Source organism: Zootoca vivipara, chromosome 7, assembly GCF_963506605.1.
Source record: "Zootoca vivipara chromosome 7, rZooViv1.1, whole genome shotgun sequence".
Taxonomy (NCBI): domain Eukaryota; kingdom Metazoa; phylum Chordata; class Lepidosauria; order Squamata; family Lacertidae; genus Zootoca; species Zootoca vivipara.
Genome location: NC_083282.1, coordinates 10391128 through 10413289, shown reverse-complemented (window position 1 = coordinate 10413289; position 22162 = coordinate 10391128). Strand labels below are relative to the sequence as shown.

At 42.8% G+C, this 22162-nt stretch overlaps 1 protein-coding gene across 2 annotated transcripts in view; it reads left to right on the top strand.

Moving 5' to 3' along the window:
• TPR (translocated promoter region, nuclear basket protein) overlaps positions 1 to 22162 on the top strand; it is a 52678-nt gene that overhangs the window by 8261 nt on the left and 22255 nt on the right. For both annotated transcript variants that reach the window (XM_035121592.2, XM_035121591.2), the window contains exons 9-32: positions 273 to 413; positions 861 to 952; positions 3458 to 3655; positions 5367 to 5474; positions 5900 to 6126; positions 6549 to 6712; positions 7928 to 8070; positions 8172 to 8320; positions 8944 to 9106; positions 9560 to 9694; positions 9904 to 10044; positions 11509 to 11677; positions 11832 to 11998; positions 12973 to 13125; positions 13754 to 13870; positions 15534 to 15737; positions 15850 to 16034; positions 16971 to 17118; positions 18298 to 18435; positions 18706 to 18837; positions 19394 to 19524; positions 19853 to 20063; positions 20379 to 20525; positions 20985 to 21183. In XM_035121592.2, the coding sequence (XP_034977483.1) occupies positions 273 to 413; positions 861 to 952; positions 3458 to 3655; positions 5367 to 5474; positions 5900 to 6126; positions 6549 to 6712; positions 7928 to 8070; positions 8172 to 8320; positions 8944 to 9106; positions 9560 to 9694; positions 9904 to 10044; positions 11509 to 11677; positions 11832 to 11998; positions 12973 to 13125; positions 13754 to 13870; positions 15534 to 15737; positions 15850 to 16034; positions 16971 to 17118; positions 18298 to 18435; positions 18706 to 18837; positions 19394 to 19524; positions 19853 to 20063; positions 20379 to 20525; positions 20985 to 21183 (3762 nt within the window). The remainder of the gene's footprint in view (positions 1 to 272; positions 414 to 860; positions 953 to 3457; positions 3656 to 5366; positions 5475 to 5899; positions 6127 to 6548; positions 6713 to 7927; positions 8071 to 8171; positions 8321 to 8943; positions 9107 to 9559; positions 9695 to 9903; positions 10045 to 11508; positions 11678 to 11831; positions 11999 to 12972; positions 13126 to 13753; positions 13871 to 15533; positions 15738 to 15849; positions 16035 to 16970; positions 17119 to 18297; positions 18436 to 18705; positions 18838 to 19393; positions 19525 to 19852; positions 20064 to 20378; positions 20526 to 20984; positions 21184 to 22162) is intronic.

The window sequence follows — 22162 nt, the reverse complement described above, 5'->3', positions numbered from 1 at the left end:
TGTGTGGCATTGTGTGGTGCACTGGGGTAGTGGTGAAAGCTGCTATTTGAGAAGTGCCAAGTCCAGTCCATGTAGTTATTTAGATCCAGGCCTAGATCTTCTAAGTCTTTCCTAGCTCACTGATGATGCAAACCATGTTGCCAAAGAAGGCACTTAAACCATTCTCTAAATGTATCTGAAATATTTGCATATTGCCCTGCCGTACAATTTGTTTAGTAATCCTTGGAAGCTTAAAAGGTTCAGTCATCTCTTTTTTCTGCTATTCTTCTCAGCTAACAAAGAAACACGGGATCGTTTGGCTGAGATGGAACAATCAAAGGCTGCAGTGGAAAAAGAACTGAAGGAAAGGATTGGCAAGCTGGAGAAAGAGTTGGACAATGCAAACGATTTGGTTTCAGCCACCAAGCGCAAAGGTCTGGTAACACGTAGGGAATAGACCTTGTAAAAAGGGGGCATTTAGCAATACCTCCACAGCTGTTTGTACAGTTCTAGTACTTGAAAAGCCATATGCAAACATTTTAAAAACAGTTATCTGGGGGTTCTCTTGAGCATATGAAACATATAGAATAGTAAAAAATATTACCCCCTCAGGTATCATTTGCAGGATATTTCTATGGTTTTTCTGAACCAATCTGTTTGATTCTTTATTTTTGTTTGTTTAGTTTGCAGTTTCCCTGAAGGCTTATAACCAGGCTAGTTTCCCTGAAGGCTTAGAACCAGGCTAGTTTCCCTGAAGGCTTAGAACCAGGCTAGTCCAAAACTCTGGAGCCTGTCAGAAATCTGAAGTACCAATATGCATGTAGTTTAGATTTGATTTGTACATTAAAAAACCCATGCCCTTTGCCATTTCTCTCTTCTAGGAGCCATTCTTTCAGAGGAGGACCTGGCAGCTATGTCTCCGACGGCTGCTGCAGTAGCAAAGGTGGTGAAGCCTGGCATGAAATTAACCGAGGTAGGAAGTAATTTGTGTTTTTGTATGCAGCCAAATTTACTGGGACAATTTTTTTAAAAAAACTGAATGATTAATGTGCTGCACATACCGGTAGTGCACCCATTTGGGTTTTTAACTAAGCTTAACATTTGATTTCAGTAGCATTTTCTCATGTGTTCTATCTGGCTAGTGTTCCTGTTGACAAAGATTGATGTTTTATGTCATTGTAAGTTAATGGCATGGACCCCTCATGAAAATTTCCCTTTTGTCTCAGAGGTATATTTTAGTAGTGTGCACTGACAGTTTGGACCATGATTTGGCTCTTGGTCTCAAGTGCTTTTGGAGGTTTCCTTTATCGGCTCCGGGTCAAAGTCAAAATTCTCCTTGGAGAACACGAAGCTTTGTTCTCTCTCTCTCTCTCTCTCTCTCTCTCTCTCTCTCTCTCTCTCTCTCTCTCTCTCTCTCTCACACACACACACACACACACACACACACACACACACACACACTACCCCCTTGTCAGTTTGCATTTCTTAATGCAGAAAGTATTGATCTTATGTGTAGAGATCTTTCCTATTCTAATTAATTCAAAAGGGTTCTGGAAGCTTCTCTGTGTGAAAGAAACAATCTAGACAGTTCATGATGTTTGGGTTATTCCTTCAGAGAAGCTGAGTACAGCTGGATTTTAAACTGGTTCTCTTATCTCTTTTTGTCAAGGTCATGCTGACTAAAAGCAAAGCCAGAAGGAGCCTGTTTTTCACTTTCTCTCTCTCTTTTCCTTCTGGTGTGGTGTTCTGTACATAGTATGCTTAGTGTTAAGCTTTAAGCTTATTATAAATTATTGTAAGTTTAAGTTAAGTGTGCTGCAACTGGATTTCTTGGGGACATGGCCAATCCTGGATGCATTGGATTTGTGACCATTGTGCTCATTTGCCTTCAGTAGCAGTAAAGCTCTGCTGGATGGAATATAATTACCTCTGGTCTATTTTTGGGGAATCCTGCAACCTGTTTAAGCTTTTACTCTGCTAACTATACATTGGAATGTACTCTGGATCAATATTGAGTAGAATTCCACGACACCCCTTGTGTTCACTATTGAGAATTCTGATATCAGCTATAATGTTTCATCCAGCTCTATCAAAAGGGAAGGAAAATGCTAACATAAGAACTCTTCTATAGTGAATAAGGCCTGCCAAAGTGCTGGCCAGCAGGTCCAGGGTTTGGGGACTAAACAGGATGGTGGGGTGGGGATTTTTGGCACAAGTAGACATGGTACCGGTAGTCTCTTCTGAGAGGATGAATCCTGCCCAATTTCAGAATGATACGACTTGCAGTGGTTTTCCTGCAAGGGGAAGTATTAAAAGTTTCAGGAATTAGTTTATTTCTCCTAGTATTTTGTGGGCAATTGGTCTTAAAATAACAAACACGAGAGTGGTGCTGCATGTCAAAAACCTGCCAGACTGCAGACTTAACAGAACACCACCGCGAAAGCTCTGTGGAGCATCTAAGTTACTAAGTTATTAATTATCCTCTGTCTGATTATTCGCAGCAGGCATGTTGTGCCAGCTCCAGACTGGTGCCGTGATCGGGCTTACATTGGGCCTTACACTGGTGAGCGCCGTCTATGAGAGCGGTTCAGGAACCAGTGTATGCCAGTCTAGCTCAACACCATCCTCTGAATGCCCTGTTTTGGGTGTTTCCACTGGAGGGAGTACTGGCAGCATGCTTTCTGCTTGGCCATTTGGAAGGTGGAAGCGAGGAGGGCACCTTGTACAGGTCCTGCTTCACCTCAGACAAGCCAAGGAGGCTCCGGAAGCATCCTGCTTTGCTACAGTGTGGTGTAGTGGTTAAGAGAGGTGGACTCGTAATCTGGTGAACCGGGTTCGATTACCTGCTCCTCCACATGCAGCTGCTGGGTGACCTTGGGCTAGTCACACTTCTCTGAAGTCTCTCAGCCTCACTCACCTCACAGAGTGTTTGTTGTGGGGGAGGAAGGGAAAGGAGATTGCTAGCCGCTTTGAGACTCCTTAGGGTAGTGATAAAGTGGGATATCAAATCCAAACTACTCCTCCTCCTCTTCTTTTTCTTCTTCTTCTGAATTCATTCAAATGATCTGCACACTCCCTTTTGCTGTTGCTAGATAATTAATTCACTGATACTTTGGGGGGGTGTTTCTTATTTTTATTAGTTTTTCTGAAGCCTTTGTTCCCCTCTGCTCTGTTTCTGTCCTATTGCAAGCCAAATCTCGTGCTTCTGTTTATATCTCCTCTATGAAGTACTCCTGGGCAATAGTGGGGAGCTATATGTAAATTACATAAACACATTGTTGGGTTTATCATAGATCTTTTCCAGGACAAACCCCTCAGATGTCATGGTGAGGAGGAAATTACATATATCCTGGGAACAGGATATGTGTAATGGTTGCGAGTCTAGAAAATGTCTGCTGGTTGATAAATGGCTGCCTGTCTTCTTTAGGTAAGATGTTCTATAGGTTTACTGGTTGTGTGTTTTCATCTTTCAACACAGCTTTACAATGCATACGTAGAAGCACAGGATCAGCTGCTGTTAGAAAAAATGGAGAATAAGAGGATTAATAAGTACTTGGATGAAATAGTGCAGGAAGTAGAAGCCAAAGCACCTATTTTGAAGCGTCAACGTGAAGAATATGAACGCTCGCAGAAAGCTGTAGCAAGTCTGTCTGCTAAACTTGAGCAAGCAATGAAGGTTGGTATAAAATGGAACTGAGATTGAGTCAAAATGTACTTGCCTTTATCAGCACATACAACTACAGTCATATCTTGACATTCGAACGCTTTGACTTCCAAAGGTTTTGACTTCCAAAGTCAACAACCCCGGAAGTCTTTTCGCCGCGCGCGCCTGGCACCTGCATAGAGCGGCACGCGCAGTCGGCACATGCGCACAAGCGCAAAATCGTGCTTCGAAATCCAAAAACCTCGACTTACGAAGATGGCCGCGGAACGGATCGTGTTCGTAAGTCGAGGTACCACTGTACATTACCTTGTTTTTTAACAAGAGATTTCTTTCACACCCAGCTGCCCTCTGGGAAAAGGGGATAGAATTTTCTGTTCGCTACTGATTCAAGACCTAGATTTAGTGTGCAGTTTAGAGCCACCTAGTTAAACTGCTGTTTCTCACCATCCCCACAACGTAGAGTAAAACTGTAGCAGTGAATGGCGGTTGTGTAGGCTAGAGTTGAGCTTCAAGGTTAACAGCATTTTGTGGTGCATATTTTCTTACTGTAAGTGCGGATTACATATCTAAATACTCCCCACCCCAGAAAGTGTATATTTCTAAACTTCACACACATTGAAAGTTAACATGCCAAGATTCCAGCCTGCCATTCTCCTTGATGCTGAGCTGTATCCAGTGTTGCAGCTCCGCAAGTGACCTCCATGCCTGTATTAGAATTTACTCCCTGGACCCACCAAAGCAGGGTGACTGTTTTTATTGGGCAGCAGGAGAGGAAACAGGAGTCCCATTGGGTCAGTGGAATCCCCCTCTGGCACAGCATTAGAGTATTCTATATTGCAGGGGTCTTTTTTACCAGCCAATGAGTTTTATATGAAGGATCAAGCAGGGAACCTGCAGTCTATCAAGAGCTTCACTGCATGATTTACTTGACGTCGTGGGCCAGCTCCTAGGCTTCTTGGTTTGGATATGGACCCCTCAAGTCAGCTGAGGAGGTTCTTCATGTTCCCAATTGCTTGTAAGTGAGATTGTCCTCCGCAGCGTGTTGACTGTTGCCCAGGAAATATGGAATCCCTCCGTGGGCTGCGTCAGGTTTCTTTCCTTACGGCATTCCCCAGTGAGGCTGGTGTGCTTCTTTTCAACATGCTTTTGGTGGCTGCTCCTTTTGTCAAGTCAGCTGCTTTGTTGACGCTGCGTCATGGTTTTAATCTGATTTTGTTTTGTGTGACCATTTTGAAGCTACTTTGTGAAAAGTGGTTTACAAATGGTAAATAAAAACAATCACCAACTTCTCTGAATCATATAATAGAGAAGGCATATCTTGTTCTCTTGGCGCAACTATTTTTGACACATTGGTTGAATGTGTCTATCAATTAGATTCGTAGGCGGTCTTCTTTATGCAGCCAGTCATACAAATTATTTCGGCCTGCGTGTCCCACAGTTAAAATTCTATAGGCCCTTTTGGGCCTCAACTATGTGACATGCTTTGCTTAAGTCAACACTGGGTAACAATAAGACTATTGTGTTATAGTATAGTGCCTGGCGTGCTATGGTCCATGGGGTCATGATGAGTTGGATACGACTAAACGACTAAACAACAAGTTCTAGTGTAAGTTTTGGGGAAGTTAGCTGTTTAATATGCTTGCGGTTCTGTTCTTATTTTGACCTTTTATTATTCCTGCAAAATAAATGCATTACTTTTTAAGTATGTGGATTTGGTTTACAGGAAATTCAACGTTTGCAAGATGATGCTGATAAAGCAAACAAGCAAGCTTCTTTGCTTGAAAGAGAGAACCAGAGGCTTGAAATCCAAGTCAAGGATCTTTCACAACAGGTTAGTTTTTTAAAAGTGGTTCACTCTTGTAATCCTATATACCTTGATGAACTTTTTCGCCTAAAAGTTAAAGTCAAAGTAGACAGTTTGTGAAAGTATTGGGATTCTGAACCTCTGCTTACTCCAGAGTAAGCCTTAATGATTTCACTTGGAATTAATTCTAAGCATGCGCTTTTAAGATTGCAGCCTTAAAATAATGTCTGCTCAGTGCAGCCCTGTACTTTTTATTTCATAAATTCATAACCTGTTGTATCCCACATTGATGGTAGTAAGTAATCCAAAAAAATGATACAATTATGCACTTAAAATTAGATTGTATTGAAAAGCAGAATGACCGTTTTAACATCTTGCTTTAGAATTCTTGCAGCACAGCTCCAGAAGAGCTATTGTTCTGCTGTATGAATCATCTGCTTTCCTTTTTAAAGATAAGAGTGCTTTTGATGGAACTCGAAGAAGCCCGAGGCAACCATGTTATCCGCGAAGAAGAAGTGAGCTCGGCTGACATCAGCAGCTCTTCTGAAGTCATAAGCCAGCGTCTGGTCTCCTTCAGAAACATTGAGGAACTTCAGCAGCAAAACCAGCGCCTCTTAGTGGCTCTCAGAGAGCTGGGTGAAGAGAAAGAGAACGAGGAGCAAAAAACCACTTCATCTAAGTATGCTCCCCTTTAGCAGCATGTTCCAACACCCAGAAATCTGATCTTAATCACATATTTGTTCTGTTTAGAAAGCAGTAATGTAAGAAATATTTGTCCAAATCAGGAGGGGGCAGCAAATGTTTTCAGCAGGGGGCTGTTCCACTGTCCCTCAGACCTTGGGGGGGGGACTATTTTTTGGGGGGGGGGGAAATGAATGAATTCCTATGCCCCACAAATAACCCAGGGATGCATTTTAAATAAAAGCACACATTCTACTCATGTAAAAACACTGACTGCCAGGCCGTCCACGGGCCGGATTTAGAAGGCAATTGGGCCAGATCCAGTCCCTGGGCCTTAGTTTGCCTGCCCATGCTCTAGATACCTGATGTTGATTTTTTTAAAAAAAAAGATTTAGTAGAATTGTTTTCTCTCCATGACAGGATTTCTGAGCTGCAGAGTCAACTTGGTGAAGCTATCACTGAGCTAGAAAAGTTGCGTGAGTCACGGCACCACCAGATGCAGCTTGTAGACTCCATAGTTCGCCAGCGTGACATGTATCGCATCTTGCTGGCACAGACGTCTGGCGTTTCCATTCCATTGCAAGGTATGGTGCCTTCAATAATGCCAATGTACTTCTTTGCACCGCGAGGAAAGCAGGGTTTAGGCTTTGGTGTTCTCATTGCGTGCAGTGAGAATTGGAGAGGGTAGAATGGCAAGCGTGTCCCAAAAGTTTGCCTGACCATTTTTCGGGTTGTGATATTGTGATTGGAACAAATTGCTCAAACTTTGTGAAGGAACAGTGTAGCTGCAATCTTACATTCTGTGTGGCTTGATGTTCCAAACGCACACCACAATTGCTCTTTTTGGCTACAGCCTAAACGTATCCCTCGGTGGAAACAATTTAATTTTGATTCATGCTTTCAGCTGCGTATTGACCCCCTTTAAAAAGCAACAACACTGCAGAGCTTTAGCTGAGAATTTTGTGAGGCTACGGGAATTTTGTGAGACTTCACAGCTGAAAGCAGGAGCAGAAGGCAGGAAGGTGGAGAAGATTGTGTGAGCACCTCAAGCATGCCACCTTCAAGGACCTCGGCTGTGGCAGGAGGCACTTGTGTTCTTCCTCAGCTGTGCCAGATTTTAGGGGCAGAATCTGGAGAACATAAGCTTTCTCCTTGGGGGCAGGGGGAGCAGGAGAAGATGACAGTCCCTTTCGCCAAAAGAATTGAAACTCCCCAAAGCAAGTTGGACAGCTGTGCAGAAATGAACACAGCTTGCATGTTTATGAGGCTTTGCATAATTTGCTCCAGTTGTTGAAAGTGCCCTAGTAATGCAGAAGTGAGAGGGGAAGACCTTCTGGCCTTTCCCATTAGCTGGAGGAATGGGCTTCTAGGTTCCTAGTTATATGGTTGTAATATATTGTAAGCTGTCTAGAAGATCGTTTGATCCAGATGGGAGGCATGAATGTAAATAAAAGCGTGAACATCGATAGAATTTGAGGTCTGGAATGCAGAATTCCACAGCCCACGAAAATGCCAGCCCATTAGTGTGAATGAGAACCAGCACTGTGTACTGGGTTGAGGGTCAGACTACTGTCAAGGACACATGGATCTAAACCCCCATCCACCCATGAAGCTCTCTGGGTGACCTTCAGCTGGTGACACACTCACAGCCTGGCTTCCTTTGCAGGGTTGTGAGCATAAAATGGGGAGTAGGGGGACTGTTCTGAGCTCTCTAGGGAAAGGGTGGTTCAGAAAGGTAAGAAATAAAGAATATTTCCATTTTCTCTGATCTGATAATGTTGCTTCTCTCACTTTTGTAGCTTCAAGCATCTTGCCAGAAGAAATGTCTCTGGCGGTGACCCCTAAGCGTCTGCCAGGGGCACCTCAGGCCATGTCAACTCCTGCTGCTGTGCCAGTGACAGAATCAACTGAAGCAGTGGAGGCTAAGGCTGCCCTTAAACAGGTACCAGCCAGTCTTCCTCCAAACGCCTTTTCCTCAAAAGGAGGACAGTTTTTTTGCTTGGCCTTGTATTTATCTTTGAACACCTTTGACTTGCTCTACAGCTGCAGGAGTTCTTTGAGAGCTACAAGAAAGAAAAGGCAGAGAATGACAAACTTCTGAATGAGCAAAATGAGAAGCTTCAAGAGCAGGTTACAGACTTGAGGTCACAGAATACGAAGATTTCCACCCAACTTGAATTTGCTTCCAAGCGGTAAGACAGTATTAACGAATGCTGACGAAAGGCTTCTGTACCATTAATGCAATGGGAGGGTTGCAATTTGTGCCCTGAAACCTGGAGTTTTGTGCTAGTAATCTTGTGCAGTAAATAGGACAAATTACTTCAAGGAACATGGTAGACTCTAAGACTGCCTGATCAAACTAAGGCTAGGAGATAGGAGTACTATGCAGCATCATAACCTCCCCCACTTTTAGGTAACCATGGTCGGCATTACATCTGCACCATGGTTTTCATTAACCATGGTTAGTTTCAAACCATTGTTTACGATCCTGGGCTGAGAATAAATGACAGAATAAATGTTTTAAATAATGAAAATAAACTCAAAGAGGTATGAACTGAATAAAAATACTCAGTAACTTGCATCCTCTTTCTTAAACATGCTTATTTGGGGGGGGGGGGGGACACGACCGAAAACCATGCTTTGAACTGTCTGTACTCAGTAAGATTACCAGTTACTTTAGCACTGGAAAACTTGCACACAAAAAGAGTTGTTTGTTTCCAGTTGATTTTAGTGGAATCAAAATTGTAAGAATTCTCATTTGAGTTTGTAATACCAATTTGGTTGAAATATGATCTTACCTATGTTCCTTGTGAAGTTACGAGATGCTGCAGGATAATGTGGAGGGATATCGGCGAGAGATAACATCATTGCATGAAAGAATCCAGAAGCTTTCAGCAACCACTCAAAAACAAGAACAGATTATCAACACTATGACTCAAGAGCTGAGAGGAGCTAATGAAAAACTAGCCGTGGCAGAGGTAAGTAGTACGGCATATTATGCATAACTGAAATGTTCCAGGGGAAGGGAGAAGGAAAAATAATGCTGTGCGAGTGGACTTCATTCAGCACACAAATATCCCACTTAATACTTCTTCTTGTTACTAATTGAATTGATTATTTATTGTTTATTTATATACTGTCCTTCATCTGAAGATCATAGGGTAGAAAGATAATTATAGCTTGAGAAGCTTTGGGGATTATCACATCATAAGCTTATTGTCCTTCATTGAGGTGGTTGACAGCAACATATTTCCGTTTCTGGGGACGACATGAGCTTAGCTAAACTGTGATTAATCTATTTTGGCTTTATGTACTCAAGTGGCTGAAAACTGAATGTAACTTTTGGGTTAATAACTCGCTTTATACAGATGTCAATACTTAACCTTGCCAGGATTGAATTAACCTAGAATCAAATGCAATCTCTTTCAAAGGTGAGAGCAGAGAATTTGAAAAAAGAGAAGGATATTTTGAAAATGGCAGAGGTTCGGCTGAGTCAGCAAAAAGATTCTTTAGTAACAGCACAAAGAGGACAAAATATGCTGCTTACTAACCTGCAATCTATTCAGGTTTGTTTACTCATGCTCCGGTCTCAGCAGTGGGTGTGCATGGAGGAAAGCTTGCTCAGGAACAGCACAATGTTTCTCTTGCACATAGGTCTGTGTGCAAGTCACACATTGGGGGGGGGGCGGGGGTTTATAGAAGCATTGGGGAGCTCACTTCCTTTCAGCACAATTCAGCAAAAATGTTCCATGTTAGTATATATTATTCTTACTAGGTGATCCTGGAAAGGGCTGAGACGGAAACTCAACAGAGGCTCAATAACCAAATAGAGAAATTGGAGCGTGAAATAGCCCAACTGAAGAAAAAACTAGAAAATGAGGCGGAACAAAGGCATTCAGTTAACAAAACTCAAGATGTAAGTATGAGAAACTAAAGAAACAAGTCATTGACATAGCCCCTTTTGTGGTATTGATGGTTTTTGAAAAGAAAGACAAATGGATCTCGATTCGTTTATGGTTCAAGGCACCCGAATGGAGCTCATACATTATTTCTTCAAATCATGGAGTTGCTTTGAAAACTGCCCCCATGCGTAGAAGGCTTTTTCCACTCTTGGAAGAAATGCCTTGCTAGAGGAGAGCGTAGAAAAGTGAAACAAAATCCAAAGAAATCTTATGCTTGAGCAAACATGAGAGCTGCTGTACAACCTACCTATTACGCCTAGGGAAGGGGGAAGAGATTCATTTAATGCAGCGTTTCTCAACCGCTGTTCCGTGGCACATTAGTGTGCTGCGAGACACTGGCTGGTGTGCCGCGACGTGCGGCGACGAGAAGGGCGATTTGCATTGTCACGTGCCTGGCGGCCGCCAATATACACCACTAACCCGCCGGAAAGCAATATTTCTCCTCCTCTTTCCCAAAGCTCAGTGCAAACGAGCCTGGCAGCCGCCAATACACAACGCTGACCCGCCGGAAAGCAATATTTCTCCTCCTCTTTCCCAAAGCTCAGTGCAAACGAGCCTGGCAGCCGCCAATACACAGCACTGACCCGCCGGAAAGCAATATTTGGCAAGTGTTTCTTACAGTCATAATTATAATATAGGGCGGCACAGAGTTAAATTTTTTAACTTTTTTAATGGCATAGCTGCCAAGTTTTCCCTTTTCTCGCGAGGAAGCCTATTCAGCATAAGGGAAAATCCCTTAAAAAAAGGGATAACTATGTTTAATGGTGGTGTGCCTCGTGATTTTTTTCACGGAACAAGTGTGCCGTGGCCCAAAAAAGGTTGAGAAACACTGATTTAATGTACATTTTCATGCAAACCTACCTAATGCACATTTCCCCCAAACAAAAAGCAAATATCCTCTGCAGTTCACATTTTTCCCCAGTTTTGTGAAGAGATGTGCAAAATTCTGTTTTAGGCTACTTATGGTTGCAGTTGAGCTATGTTTCAGTCGCTGGCTGGTGGCGCTGTGGGCTAAACCACAGAGTCTAGGGCTTGCTGATCAGTAGGTTGGCGGTTTGAATCCCTGCAACGGGGTGAGCTCCCATTGCTCAGTCCCAGCTCCTGCCCACCTAGCAGTTTGAAAGCACATCAAAGTGCAAGTAGATAAATAGGGACCGCTCCGGCGGGAAGGTAAACGCCGTTTCCGTGTGCTGCTCTGGTTCGCCAGAAGCAGCTTTGTCATGCTGGCCACATGACCCGGAAGCTGTCTGCGGACAAATGCCGGCCCCCTCGGCCTATAGAGCGAGATGAGCGTCGTAACCCCAGAGTCGGACACGACTGGACCTGATGGTCAGGGGCCCCTTTACCTTTTTTATGGTTGCAGTTGAGCTATGTTTTAGTCGCTGGCTTTGAAGTAAAGTATGCCCATTCCTTTTCAGATTCACTTATTGGATGCTAAAAGACAGCTTGAGACAGAAATAAATCTTCATTCTAGTACAAAAGAACTGCTGAAGAATGCCCAAAAGGACATTGCAACATTAAAACAACAGCTTCACAATATGGAGGCCCAGTTAGCAACCCAGTCATCACAAAGAGCTCCTGGTCAAGGTAAGGGGGAGAAAAGTGTAAACATTTGCTAAGTTGAACCTGTGTTTAGCGTGTGTAAAACACGAGAAAACAGCTTCCATGTAGTATGCTCCCAAATCCAGAATTAATTTGAACAACGCTTTATTTTGCTTAACCTTATCTTTGCCGTTTTTAGGCCAGCCAAGTGCAAGTGAGGATGTGGATGATCTCGAAAGTCGATTGAGACAGTCTGAGGAGCAAGTGAATGATTTGAAGGAAAGGCTGAAGATTGCCACAAGTAATGTGGAGCAATACCAAGCCATGGTTGTAAGCCTCGAGGAATCCCTGAACAAAGAGAAGCAGGTACTGGGCTAATAAAACTGCCTGTTAAATATGACTTAGACGTGGGACTATGTTTTCATGGTACAACCGCACAAACGCAAGCAGTTTTCTTGTGACTTGGACGGAAGGTGGGGGGGACAACCCTTGAGAATCTGGATCCAGCACTGTTTCTGCATCCCCAGGCGGCAGTGTACTTTTAAACTGGTGTACCAACGATGTCCTATCCTTGATCAATTAATGCTGGTAATTTCAGGTGCCAGGCAGGTGGAGTGACTTGGGGAAAACAGCCTCGCTGGCATAGATGCCCACAATAGGGAGCAGTTGCCCCCCTCTAGGTGATCAATAGTTTCCAGATTCCCAGCTTTCGCTAAAAAAGAAGAAGAAAAAGCTTATAACATTTGTAGAACTTAAAATATGATTTAAAATGTGCAGGCACTATTTCCCCGCCTATGTGAACTAGCCCTTTGTGAACTAGCCTGCTCTCCCGTTTCACTTTTTTCCTGCCGTCTCCTAAAAATCCTTTCAGATGCAAATGCTCGCGGGCCAGATTAGGATCCCTGACAGATCTAATTAGACCTGTGGGCCAGAGGTTGCCCACTGCTGCTGTGATCAATAGAGTCAAATAATTTGTGTAGGTAGCTTCCCCCATCCCTTACATGAGCTGATTTTGCTGAGAGCCAGTGGAAAACATCTCATTTTTAATTGCCATTTATTTAGGAACTATAAAATAAAAAGTGGCCCAAGAGTATCTCAGACATGCTTTGTCCTCACAGCAGATTTCTCAAGCTGACAGCTTGCCCTTTATCTGTTACACTTTTTCTCACCCTTTAAAATGGGAGGGTTAGGTTTAGGTTTTGAGCACTGTCCTGTATTTCAGATACCACTGTCTCAAGCTTACTTTCCGTTCTCAGTGAAACTGATGGGCTGTAAGCAGGTCTCCTGCATGCTGTGTGCCACTTACGGATATCACATTTAAAACTGAGTTAATTGTGCAGGTAACTGAAGAAGTTCGTGCTGCCGTTGAAGCCCGCCTGAAGGAGGCCTCTGAGTATCAGTCCCAACTAGAAAAGAAATTGATGGAGGCAGAGAAGGAAAAGCAGGAGCTTCAGGATGAGAAACGTAAAGCTATCGAGAAAATGGAACAGCAGGTATAGAAGCATGAGTATTCTCCATCATACATTTTCCTTTCACTGTAGCTAGCGAGAGAACTTGGCCAGGCTACAAAGGGCTTCTCTGTGGAAGGACTTGAGCATCTAGTGTAATTTTTATTCTTAAGGTTTTCTTTAACTTGGTGAACGACAGACCCTAATTCCATTTTGCCATGTGCTTTTGCAAGTCCTCTCTGTTTGCCATGTGGCATGCAGAGGGTGTGTGTCAGGGCTGCAGTTCTTAAAAACTGGCACCCCAAACCCCATTGGGCATACAGAGTTACTTGTGTTAATTAATTCACACAATTTATCTGATGTGGTCTTCACAAAATAAGTTTGATCTTTTGAAATCTTCCTTCTTCCTCGACATGTGATGAAAAACAGCCAGTGATGACAGTGTTTGTTTCATTCAGATGAAAAGCATGATTATATCAATCTGCCCTAAGCATGCAAAGGCTTATTTTGTTGGGGAAGTTGCTGTAGAAGTAAAGAACTGCCTCAGATGACCTTGAATTAAGTCAAATTCAGATTTAATACTTGATTATTCAGTGCACCAATCAGCTGTAACTATAAAATGTCATGGTTTTCAAAAGTTTGTGATTGTTGACACTTGATGTTTAATGAATAGCTTTCCGAGCTGAAGAAAAATCTCTCCAGTATGAAGTCTGAAGTCCAGGAAGCTCTTCAGAGGGCAAATACAGCTCTTACCAACGAGCAGCATGCTAAACGGGACTGCCAAGAACAAGTAAGTTTTTGTAAGGCCTATCCAGACGCAGGATATTGTTGCTAATTTATGTTCCATTGATTTTCCATGACCGTGTTTCTCATAAATGATGTTTGTACGCTCACGCACTGCTTTTGTACCAGCCCCAGTGGTTGCCAACCTTTCTTTTGGACCAGTGGGCACATTTTGGTTTTGAAAAAGGGTGTGGGTGCCACTTGCAAAATGCCTATCACGGGTGTGTGGTGTAACACAACATGAGTGCTGTGAGTGTGTGGCATAACACAAAGAGTGTAGTCATTGCTACTTACCCCTGCTTAGGAAATCAGCAGGGGTAATTTCCTCCCACCCCCCATAAAATGCTGTTGCTGTGTAATAACAGGGAGCATTCCCCAGTACCCTGAGGAGAAATATACAAGATGTCCACACACCACACAGACCACAAGCAAACATTGCATCTCTCTCTCATACAGTCTCATTCTTTCTCCATGCGCATGCGCGCACACAGACAGACACAAATACTTCCCATATATAGCTGCCACTGTCTGCTTGGATGATGTAGTTCTCCCTCTCTGTCTCACAGACCCTGCATACATGCAGACCACACATTAATAACATATCTTCCCCCATACTCAACATACATCTTCCCCCAGACAGTACATACCCCTCCCTCCCTCCCCCCACCCACCCACATGTACACCTATCTCTCTGTCTCACAAACTAAACACATACCCAAAACAAATGTCCATAATGCCTCCCCGTCTCTTTCGCACACATCAAACACACAGACACAGCACGTCTCTCCATCTCTTGCTGCCCAAGTACATCTCTCTCAATTACACACAGAGACCATGTGTGAACAACCTGCCCTCCACATTCAGAAAAGCTCTTCCAGAGGGAAAGGAAGGTGCCTGCGATCTCCAAAAAAAGACACACACACCCCAACAAAAGAAAACTAAAAAGAAAAAGGGAAGGCCACCAATCTGACGCTGGCTCTCTGGTAGCTCGGGAACACTAAGCGAGTCTCCAGGCACCAGGATGGTGTTCCCTGTACTAACCTATTAGGAGTACAGTGGCATCTTGGTTTGCAAACAGTCTGGTTTGCATACATTTTGAATTACAAGCAAGTCAAACCCGGAAGTGTGTGTCCCGGTTTGTGAAGTTTTTTTGGGATTACAACCCTTTTTTTATTATTACAACCATTTGGGGGGGGGGGAGGCCCTATTGGCAAAAGAGCGCCTTGGGTTACAACCTGTTTTGGTTTACAGACAGACCTCCAGAACGGATTATGGTTGTAAACCAAGGTACCACTGTAATTGAATGTTTAGTTTATTGCATGTTGGTCTGCACTCATTGAAAATGTGAAGCATCAGTGTCTTTCTCCTTTTTGTTAGAATGACACTGTATTGCTATATCGCTTGGGAACTTGTATGCAAGCTTATGTAATCAGTGGGCTCCTGCTACAAAAAATAAATCTGTCTAATCTAGAATGCAGTGGTGGAAAACTCTTGTATTCTAAGTTTTAGGAGAACCAGCATGGAATAAGCTGGGTTTTGCTTTTCCTCACTTAAACTTACACATCACTTTAGTGACAAAATGAGAACCTTTAAAGTGCAGGGGGCCAAATAAAGTGAATTGAATTCCTTAAAAGTTCAGAAGTGGTGATAGCTGGGTGTGTTTTTTACAGGCCAAGATAGCAGCGGAAGCACAAAATAAATATGAGCGGGAGCTGATGCTTCATGCCTCTGATGTTGAAGCCTTGCAGGCTGCCAAAGAACAAGTTGCTAAGAATTCCACAATAAAGCAGCAATTTGAGGAAGCTGCCCAGAAAGCAGAAGCTGCATTGCGAGAGAGCAGAGCTTCGTGGGAAGAGAGAGAGAGAATGTTAAAGGTAACTTTTCTGACTGCACAAGTTTTACACATATGTGCAATCCTGAAAGCGGGTGGCATTAAAAAATAAAATAAAATCTTCTGAAGTGATCAGCTTTTATATTTTCTTAAAGGATGAAGCTTCTAAGCTTGCTTCTCGCTGTGAAGACTTAGAAAAACAAAACGGACTGTTGCATGAACAGCTGGAAACTCTCAGCGACAAGATGATGTCTTCATTGAAGGAAGGCATGCCAGGAGCATTAAATGTGTCTCTCACTGAAGAAGGGAAATCACAAGAACAGATGGTGGAAATTCTCAGGTGTGTGTGTTATTTAGTGTATGGATCTGCTGTCATTGATATATTTAATTGGCAAAGTAATGAACCTCAGGAGTGCACAAAGTGGGTATCCTCCAGAAAACGTTGGACTACAAATCCCCAGAGTGATGATAAAGTCTATAATTGACAACATCTGGGGGGAGCACCATCTTTATTATTATTACTGTTAGAAGCTGCTCCAGCCACTCTGGGTGACTCCCAACAAAATATTAGGTGTGCCTTGCTTCAGGGCCCATTTGCAAATGTTTCAGGGGGATTTTTGAAATGCCTAGTATTTGAGCAGATTTGACAAAATCAAAACTTCTTCCTATTGGTATAGAAGATCATCGGGTTGGGATTTTGCTCCACCTTTGTGGTCGAAAGCAAGGGGGTAGGCTTTTGTGGTAAGCGGGTGGCTCTTCAAGAATCCGGTTTGCTTTCCTGCCTTCATTGAAACAATTGTGATTTTTCTGAAGCTGTTGAAAGAGCCATATTCTAGGGATCAGGAAGAAGTAGCAGGATTGTAGACACAGTCCTTTCTTGCACTCAAATCCTCGCCCCATGTGTCTTCTACATCTTGGGTATCTTATGTGGCTGTTGGTAACTGAAGGGTGCTCCTAAACTCCAATTCAGAAACATGGTTTAAACCTTAACCAAGGGTAGCAATGCACACACACACACACACACACACACACACTGGTAACCTAGGATAGTTAACACAGTCTGACCAGCCACTTTCAGATCCTAAACTATATGATCTCGCACTGTGTCTGCATTTGCCTGTAATAACATTATAGGGCTGAAACAAATCCCAATATCGATTAGCCCAGGGGGTCATGTTTTCCAACTTCTCTTTAAAACCTAGAAATTTTAGCTTTGCAGGCTAAACAGTATTTGGTCGAGGCATTTAATCTCAAGTAGTGCTGCTTTCCACCACAGGTTCATACGCAGAGAAAAGGAGATTGCAGAAACGAGGTTTGAGGTGGCTCAGGTGGAGAGCTTACGGTACCGCCAGAGGGTGGAACATTTGGAAAGGGAGCTCCAACAGCTGCAGGAAAGTCTGAATGCAGAGAGAGAGAAAGTGCAGGTATGTATGCGTGTGCCCGTGGTCACCTTTGGTTAGAAGTTAACGGAAGTAACATTCCTGTCCTGTTGACAGACATGCAGTTTATTAGAAGTGCTGCTTGTTTTGTTGGTAATATCTGGAGAACACCTCTGGCTTGATTTCAGAAACACAACTATTGTTACTTACAAAGAATCTGAGATAATTTGCCTGTGCCAAAACATCTGGTGTTTGAAGTGAAGATGAATGCTTATAGATTTAAGCTGGCTTCTTTAGAAAACAATGAGATTCCTCTTGAGAAGATTGGCAGTGGTGGCCAAGACTCCCTGGAAGACCACTGGTCAGTTCCTTCCTCTGCATTGCAAAGCCACAAGGAGTGTGGGCTGTGTTCATGCAGCGAACCCACAATTCATATGGGTCAAAACTCAGGCTACTGTTCTACGTGAACTGACTGTGACAAACAGATGTTTCAGAATGTTTGTGCAGCAGAGATGTTTGTTGATAGAGCTATAGATAGTTTTAAAACCACTGGATTCATGTAATGGGCCAGAGCCTGATCAGTACAGAAACCTGGTAAGAGCCTGGAGTAGGAGAAACTTGTTAGATTACCATGGACTCTGGTTTCCGTCATGGTGTCTCGTTGTACCAGAAGTGGTTTAATCATGCTGGCCACATGACACGGAAAGCTGTCTGTGGACAAGCACCGGCTCCCTCGGCCTGAAAGCAAGATGAGCACCGCAACCCCATAGTCGCCTTTGACTGGACTTATCCGTCCAGGGGTCCTTTACCTTTTTTTTTACCCTTTATAATATATACAGTCATGCCTCTGGTTGCGTCCGCTTCAGATTGCGTATTTTCAGCTTAAGTACGCGGCAGACGCGGAAGTGTTTACTTCCGGGTTCGGCCGCATGCACAGAAGCGCTCTATCGGTGCTTTGTGCATGCGTGGATGCGCCACTCCGGATATGTACTTTTCGGGGTGAGAACGGCCCACCCTAGAACGGATCAGGTACATATCCAGAGGTACCACTGTATATATATATATATTCCTCGCTCTGACAGTTAACTTTGCCGAGTTAACAGTGTTAATGAATGCACTTAAAAGTTTCCCAAGGAAATTACAATAGCCCTCCAGGTCGCATCTTCCTGAAAACATAGATATTGATACACATGTTTGGGATTTCACTATTGTGTTGAATTTTAGGTGACAGCGAAAACAATTGCTCAGCATGAAGAACTAATGAAGAAGACTGAGACCATGAATGTTTTGATAGAAACCAACAAGATGCTGAGGGAGGAGAAAGAGAGACTGGAACAGGAACTGCAGCAAATGCAAGCAAAAGTCAGTATGAATTTTAAATCTAGCTTTCAAAATCCTAAAACACTGAAAATCACAAATTATTGAACAAAATGAGAAATTACAGAATATACACTTGGCTCCTACTGTGTCAAATCGTAATTTTCAACCTACAGTAATTTGAGACCTTTGAAAGTTTCAAATCAAGGAGCTGATCATTCACTGAGACACGACGTTAAACTCTGGATGTGAAGATTTTGGCTGTACCAGGAAGCAAAGTCACTCGAAGTAACTTCTAAACCGTTATGTGTTCAGGTGCGTAAACTGGAAGCTGATATCTTGCCTTTGCAAGAGTCTAATGCTGAACTGAGCGAGAAGAGTGGGATGCTTCAAGCAGAGAAGAAGCTTTTGGAAGAGGATGTCAAACGCTGGAAAGCCCGGACCCAGGTGAGCTTACCTTGGATTCAAGGACTATTATTTTGCAATGCCTCAACAGGACATTTCTCCAGAGTACAATAAGGAAGTCCCCACTCCAAGATAGGTGAAAATGTTACATAATAGAAGAACAAGAAAAGGGGCTCATAGGGAAATAAGACAAATAGATATGGTATAAGATTTGGGGCAAATACATTTACACTTTTGCTTAGATAGAAAGAAGGGAAGCATTGAAGAAAAGCTAAATGGCATGAGGAGGGATAGCTACAATAAATTAAATATTACAGGTAGGCAGCAGTCCTGAATCTCGTGAAGTTTTCAGAATGTGTGTTGCTGTGTGTTTTTTGCTTTGTGGGTATTTTATATTTTGTAGTTTTGTTTTTTAGTTTCATTGTGTATGTATAGCTATATATTTGTATTTGTTATCTTTCTATAAACCACTTTATAGAATACCCTTCTGATACTAAGTGCAATATAAATATATGAAAGAAACCAGAGGAATAAGATAAATTGTAAAAGAGAGAGAGAGAGAGAGAGCGCTCTCACATAGGTAAATTTCTTCTTGCAGCATTTATTGAGCCAACAAAAAGATACAGATATTGAAGAGTATCGGAAGCTTCTTTCAGAGAAGGAGGTCAACACCAAACGCATACAGCAGATGAGTGAAGACATAGGCAGGCTTAAAGCAGAAATTGCAAGGTAAATTTCAAGGATTGTCTTAAGATTTTGGAGACGCCAAATGCTTGATGGTAGAAGCACCCGTTCCTATAAACATTAAGTTCTTGTTCAGCAGTTAATGGGGTGACTTGACAATTCTAATCCTGATATATTTGTTCAGCCTTTAGCACAGGTGCTGGTAGTAGCAGCAGCCGCAGTGGATTCAGATACCATAAGCAAGGACCCTTAATTTTTATTTTCATACCTCTTTTAAACTGCTCACATTTTCCAATAATAAAAGGCAGAAGTATACAGAAAGTAGCTCTCTTTGGTTTCCGTTGTGTTAGAAGTTCTTTCACTTTTTGTCAAGGTCAAATGCTTCACTGACAACAAGTCAGAATCTGGTCCAGACCCTCCGGGAAGATCTGGCAAAAACGAAAACTGAAAAGGATGCCCTTCAGAAAGATTTAGACATTAAACTGGCTGACATCCAAGAGAAAGTTAAAACGATAACACAGGTCAAGAAAATTGGACGTAGATACAAGACTCAGTATGAAGAACTGAAAGCACAACACGACAAGGTAGGTTTTAACTTCTGATAAGTAAAAATGGAAGAGCTCTTCCATATTAGATTTTTGTAAATTCAGCTAGTCTTCATTGTGCTTTAGTCTGGGTAGGCTGCAGGAATGTAGAATGTTTGAAGTATTATTCTGTTTAATATTCTGTTGGCAGCCGATCAAAGTGGCTGGGGAAACCCAGCCAGATGGGCAGGAGATTTTATATATATATATATATATATAAAAAATTGGATGTACAATCTGCTGTAATTTTGGTTAATAGCTTGCATAATACCGATCCTATTCACTAACACAGATGTTTACTTTCCAAAATTTTAGGTGATTGCAGAAGCATCAACTTCGTCTTCTGCAGAACAGCAAGAGCAACATGTTTCAGACAAAGAAATTCAAGAAGTGAAAGAAGCTCTGAGCCAAGCTGAGACCAAGATAAAAGCCTTGGAAGGACAGATTGAAAATTTACAGAAGGTGGGAGAGACTTTTCCGAGGTCCATATGTGTCTGTAGCCAACTCCCAAAATGAATAATCAGCTTATTAAAAAGACTGAAGTGGGATGTTGTGCTTGTATGATGGGGGACCAAGTTCAGATCCCTGGATGGCTGTGAGGTTTGGCCCAGTCGTCCTGTTTCAGCTTAATCTGCCTTAAAGGGATATTCCCAGGTGTGCTGCCCTGAAATCATTGGGGAAGAGTAGGTAGTGGTAAAAAAAAAAAAAAATGGCATAGAAAATCGTTTATAAGTGTTTCAGAGAATGCTCCATCACAGAGAGAAGCTACCTTTACAATATACTCAGATTCAAACATCCTGTGCTCTTAGAGCTCTTAGATTGTCTAGGATCTTCTCATAGAAAACTTGCACTACTTCACAAATCACCCAGCGATTGAAAGCAATTCTGAATCCTAAAGTTACCATGTCTTGCTTTCTGTAGACGCTCGGCGAGAAGGACACCGAAGTAAAAAATCTCCAGGAACAGGTAGCCCAGCTTCAGTCAGACGCTTCCCGTCTTCAGCAAGATCTACAGGAAAAAACATCACAAGAGGAGCAGCTCAGGCAGCAGGTTGCTGAGAAGGAGGAGAAGATGAAGAAGACGCTTCTGGCTGCCAAGCAGAGGATTGCACAGTTAGCAGGTGAATTGCCTGGCAGTTCTTTCGAAGCAGTGGCCATTTTTAGTTCTTTGGCGTAAGGTTTTTACGTTGTGCAAGGTTCCAGCTACTTGATCAAGGTAGAAGCTTACGTAAGAGAGAGTCCACTTCGTCAGGTTCACAAAAGGATTTCAAAATTGTGTGTATATAAACAGACAGATGCGCATGACATCATATCTAATCCTATTTTCTTCTCCTAAATATTCCATCCTTTAGCTGCCGCTGCTGTTGTGAACTTGGCTTAGCCCTATCCAGATAATCAGGAGTTGTATTTGGCAAGGGGATAGGGAACTGTGCCAGCACACAAGCCCATCTGATGGCCATGCGTTGGATGCTGCATTATTTCACAGTAGAAATAGAACTGGGAGCCTGTTGTCCCAGCAGGACTAATGGGCCTAGTTGCAGGAACCTGCCAGAAAAAATCTTCCTTCTCCTAAGCTAAGTGCTGTAAGTATGAAGAGGAGAAAAGCAGTTATATCTGTTTACTGATTAGCCAAGAGCTGTTTGCAGACTCTGGTTTCTTGGTAGAGCCAGAATTAAGGGACACTTTTCTCCCAGAGATGGCAGATTTGAGCCAGCCCCTCGTCTGGGTAGGAGTCTTTTGTGATTAGTGCCAGTATTCTGTTAATGCAAGGGCCCTATATAGAGAGGTCAACACCACATGTTGATGGAACCTTGCAGGCAGCATACTCTTGAGTGGTGTTCTGCTTGCATGGTTTGAGCCTACATGCTCAAGCCACTGTGCAGATATAATACCCGACATGGATTTTGGATTGGAGGGGGTCCTCATCCCAGTCCCCTCTCAATGTAGCTCTTGAACATTTGCATAACACCATGCTAAAATGGAAATGTTGGATATTAGGGGACCTGCAGGGACAGAGTTCTTCATGAAAAAGCTGTTCCCGAAATTCCTGTATAAAGAGACATGGTAAGGACTTTCACAGTGAGGATATTTGCCTTCCTA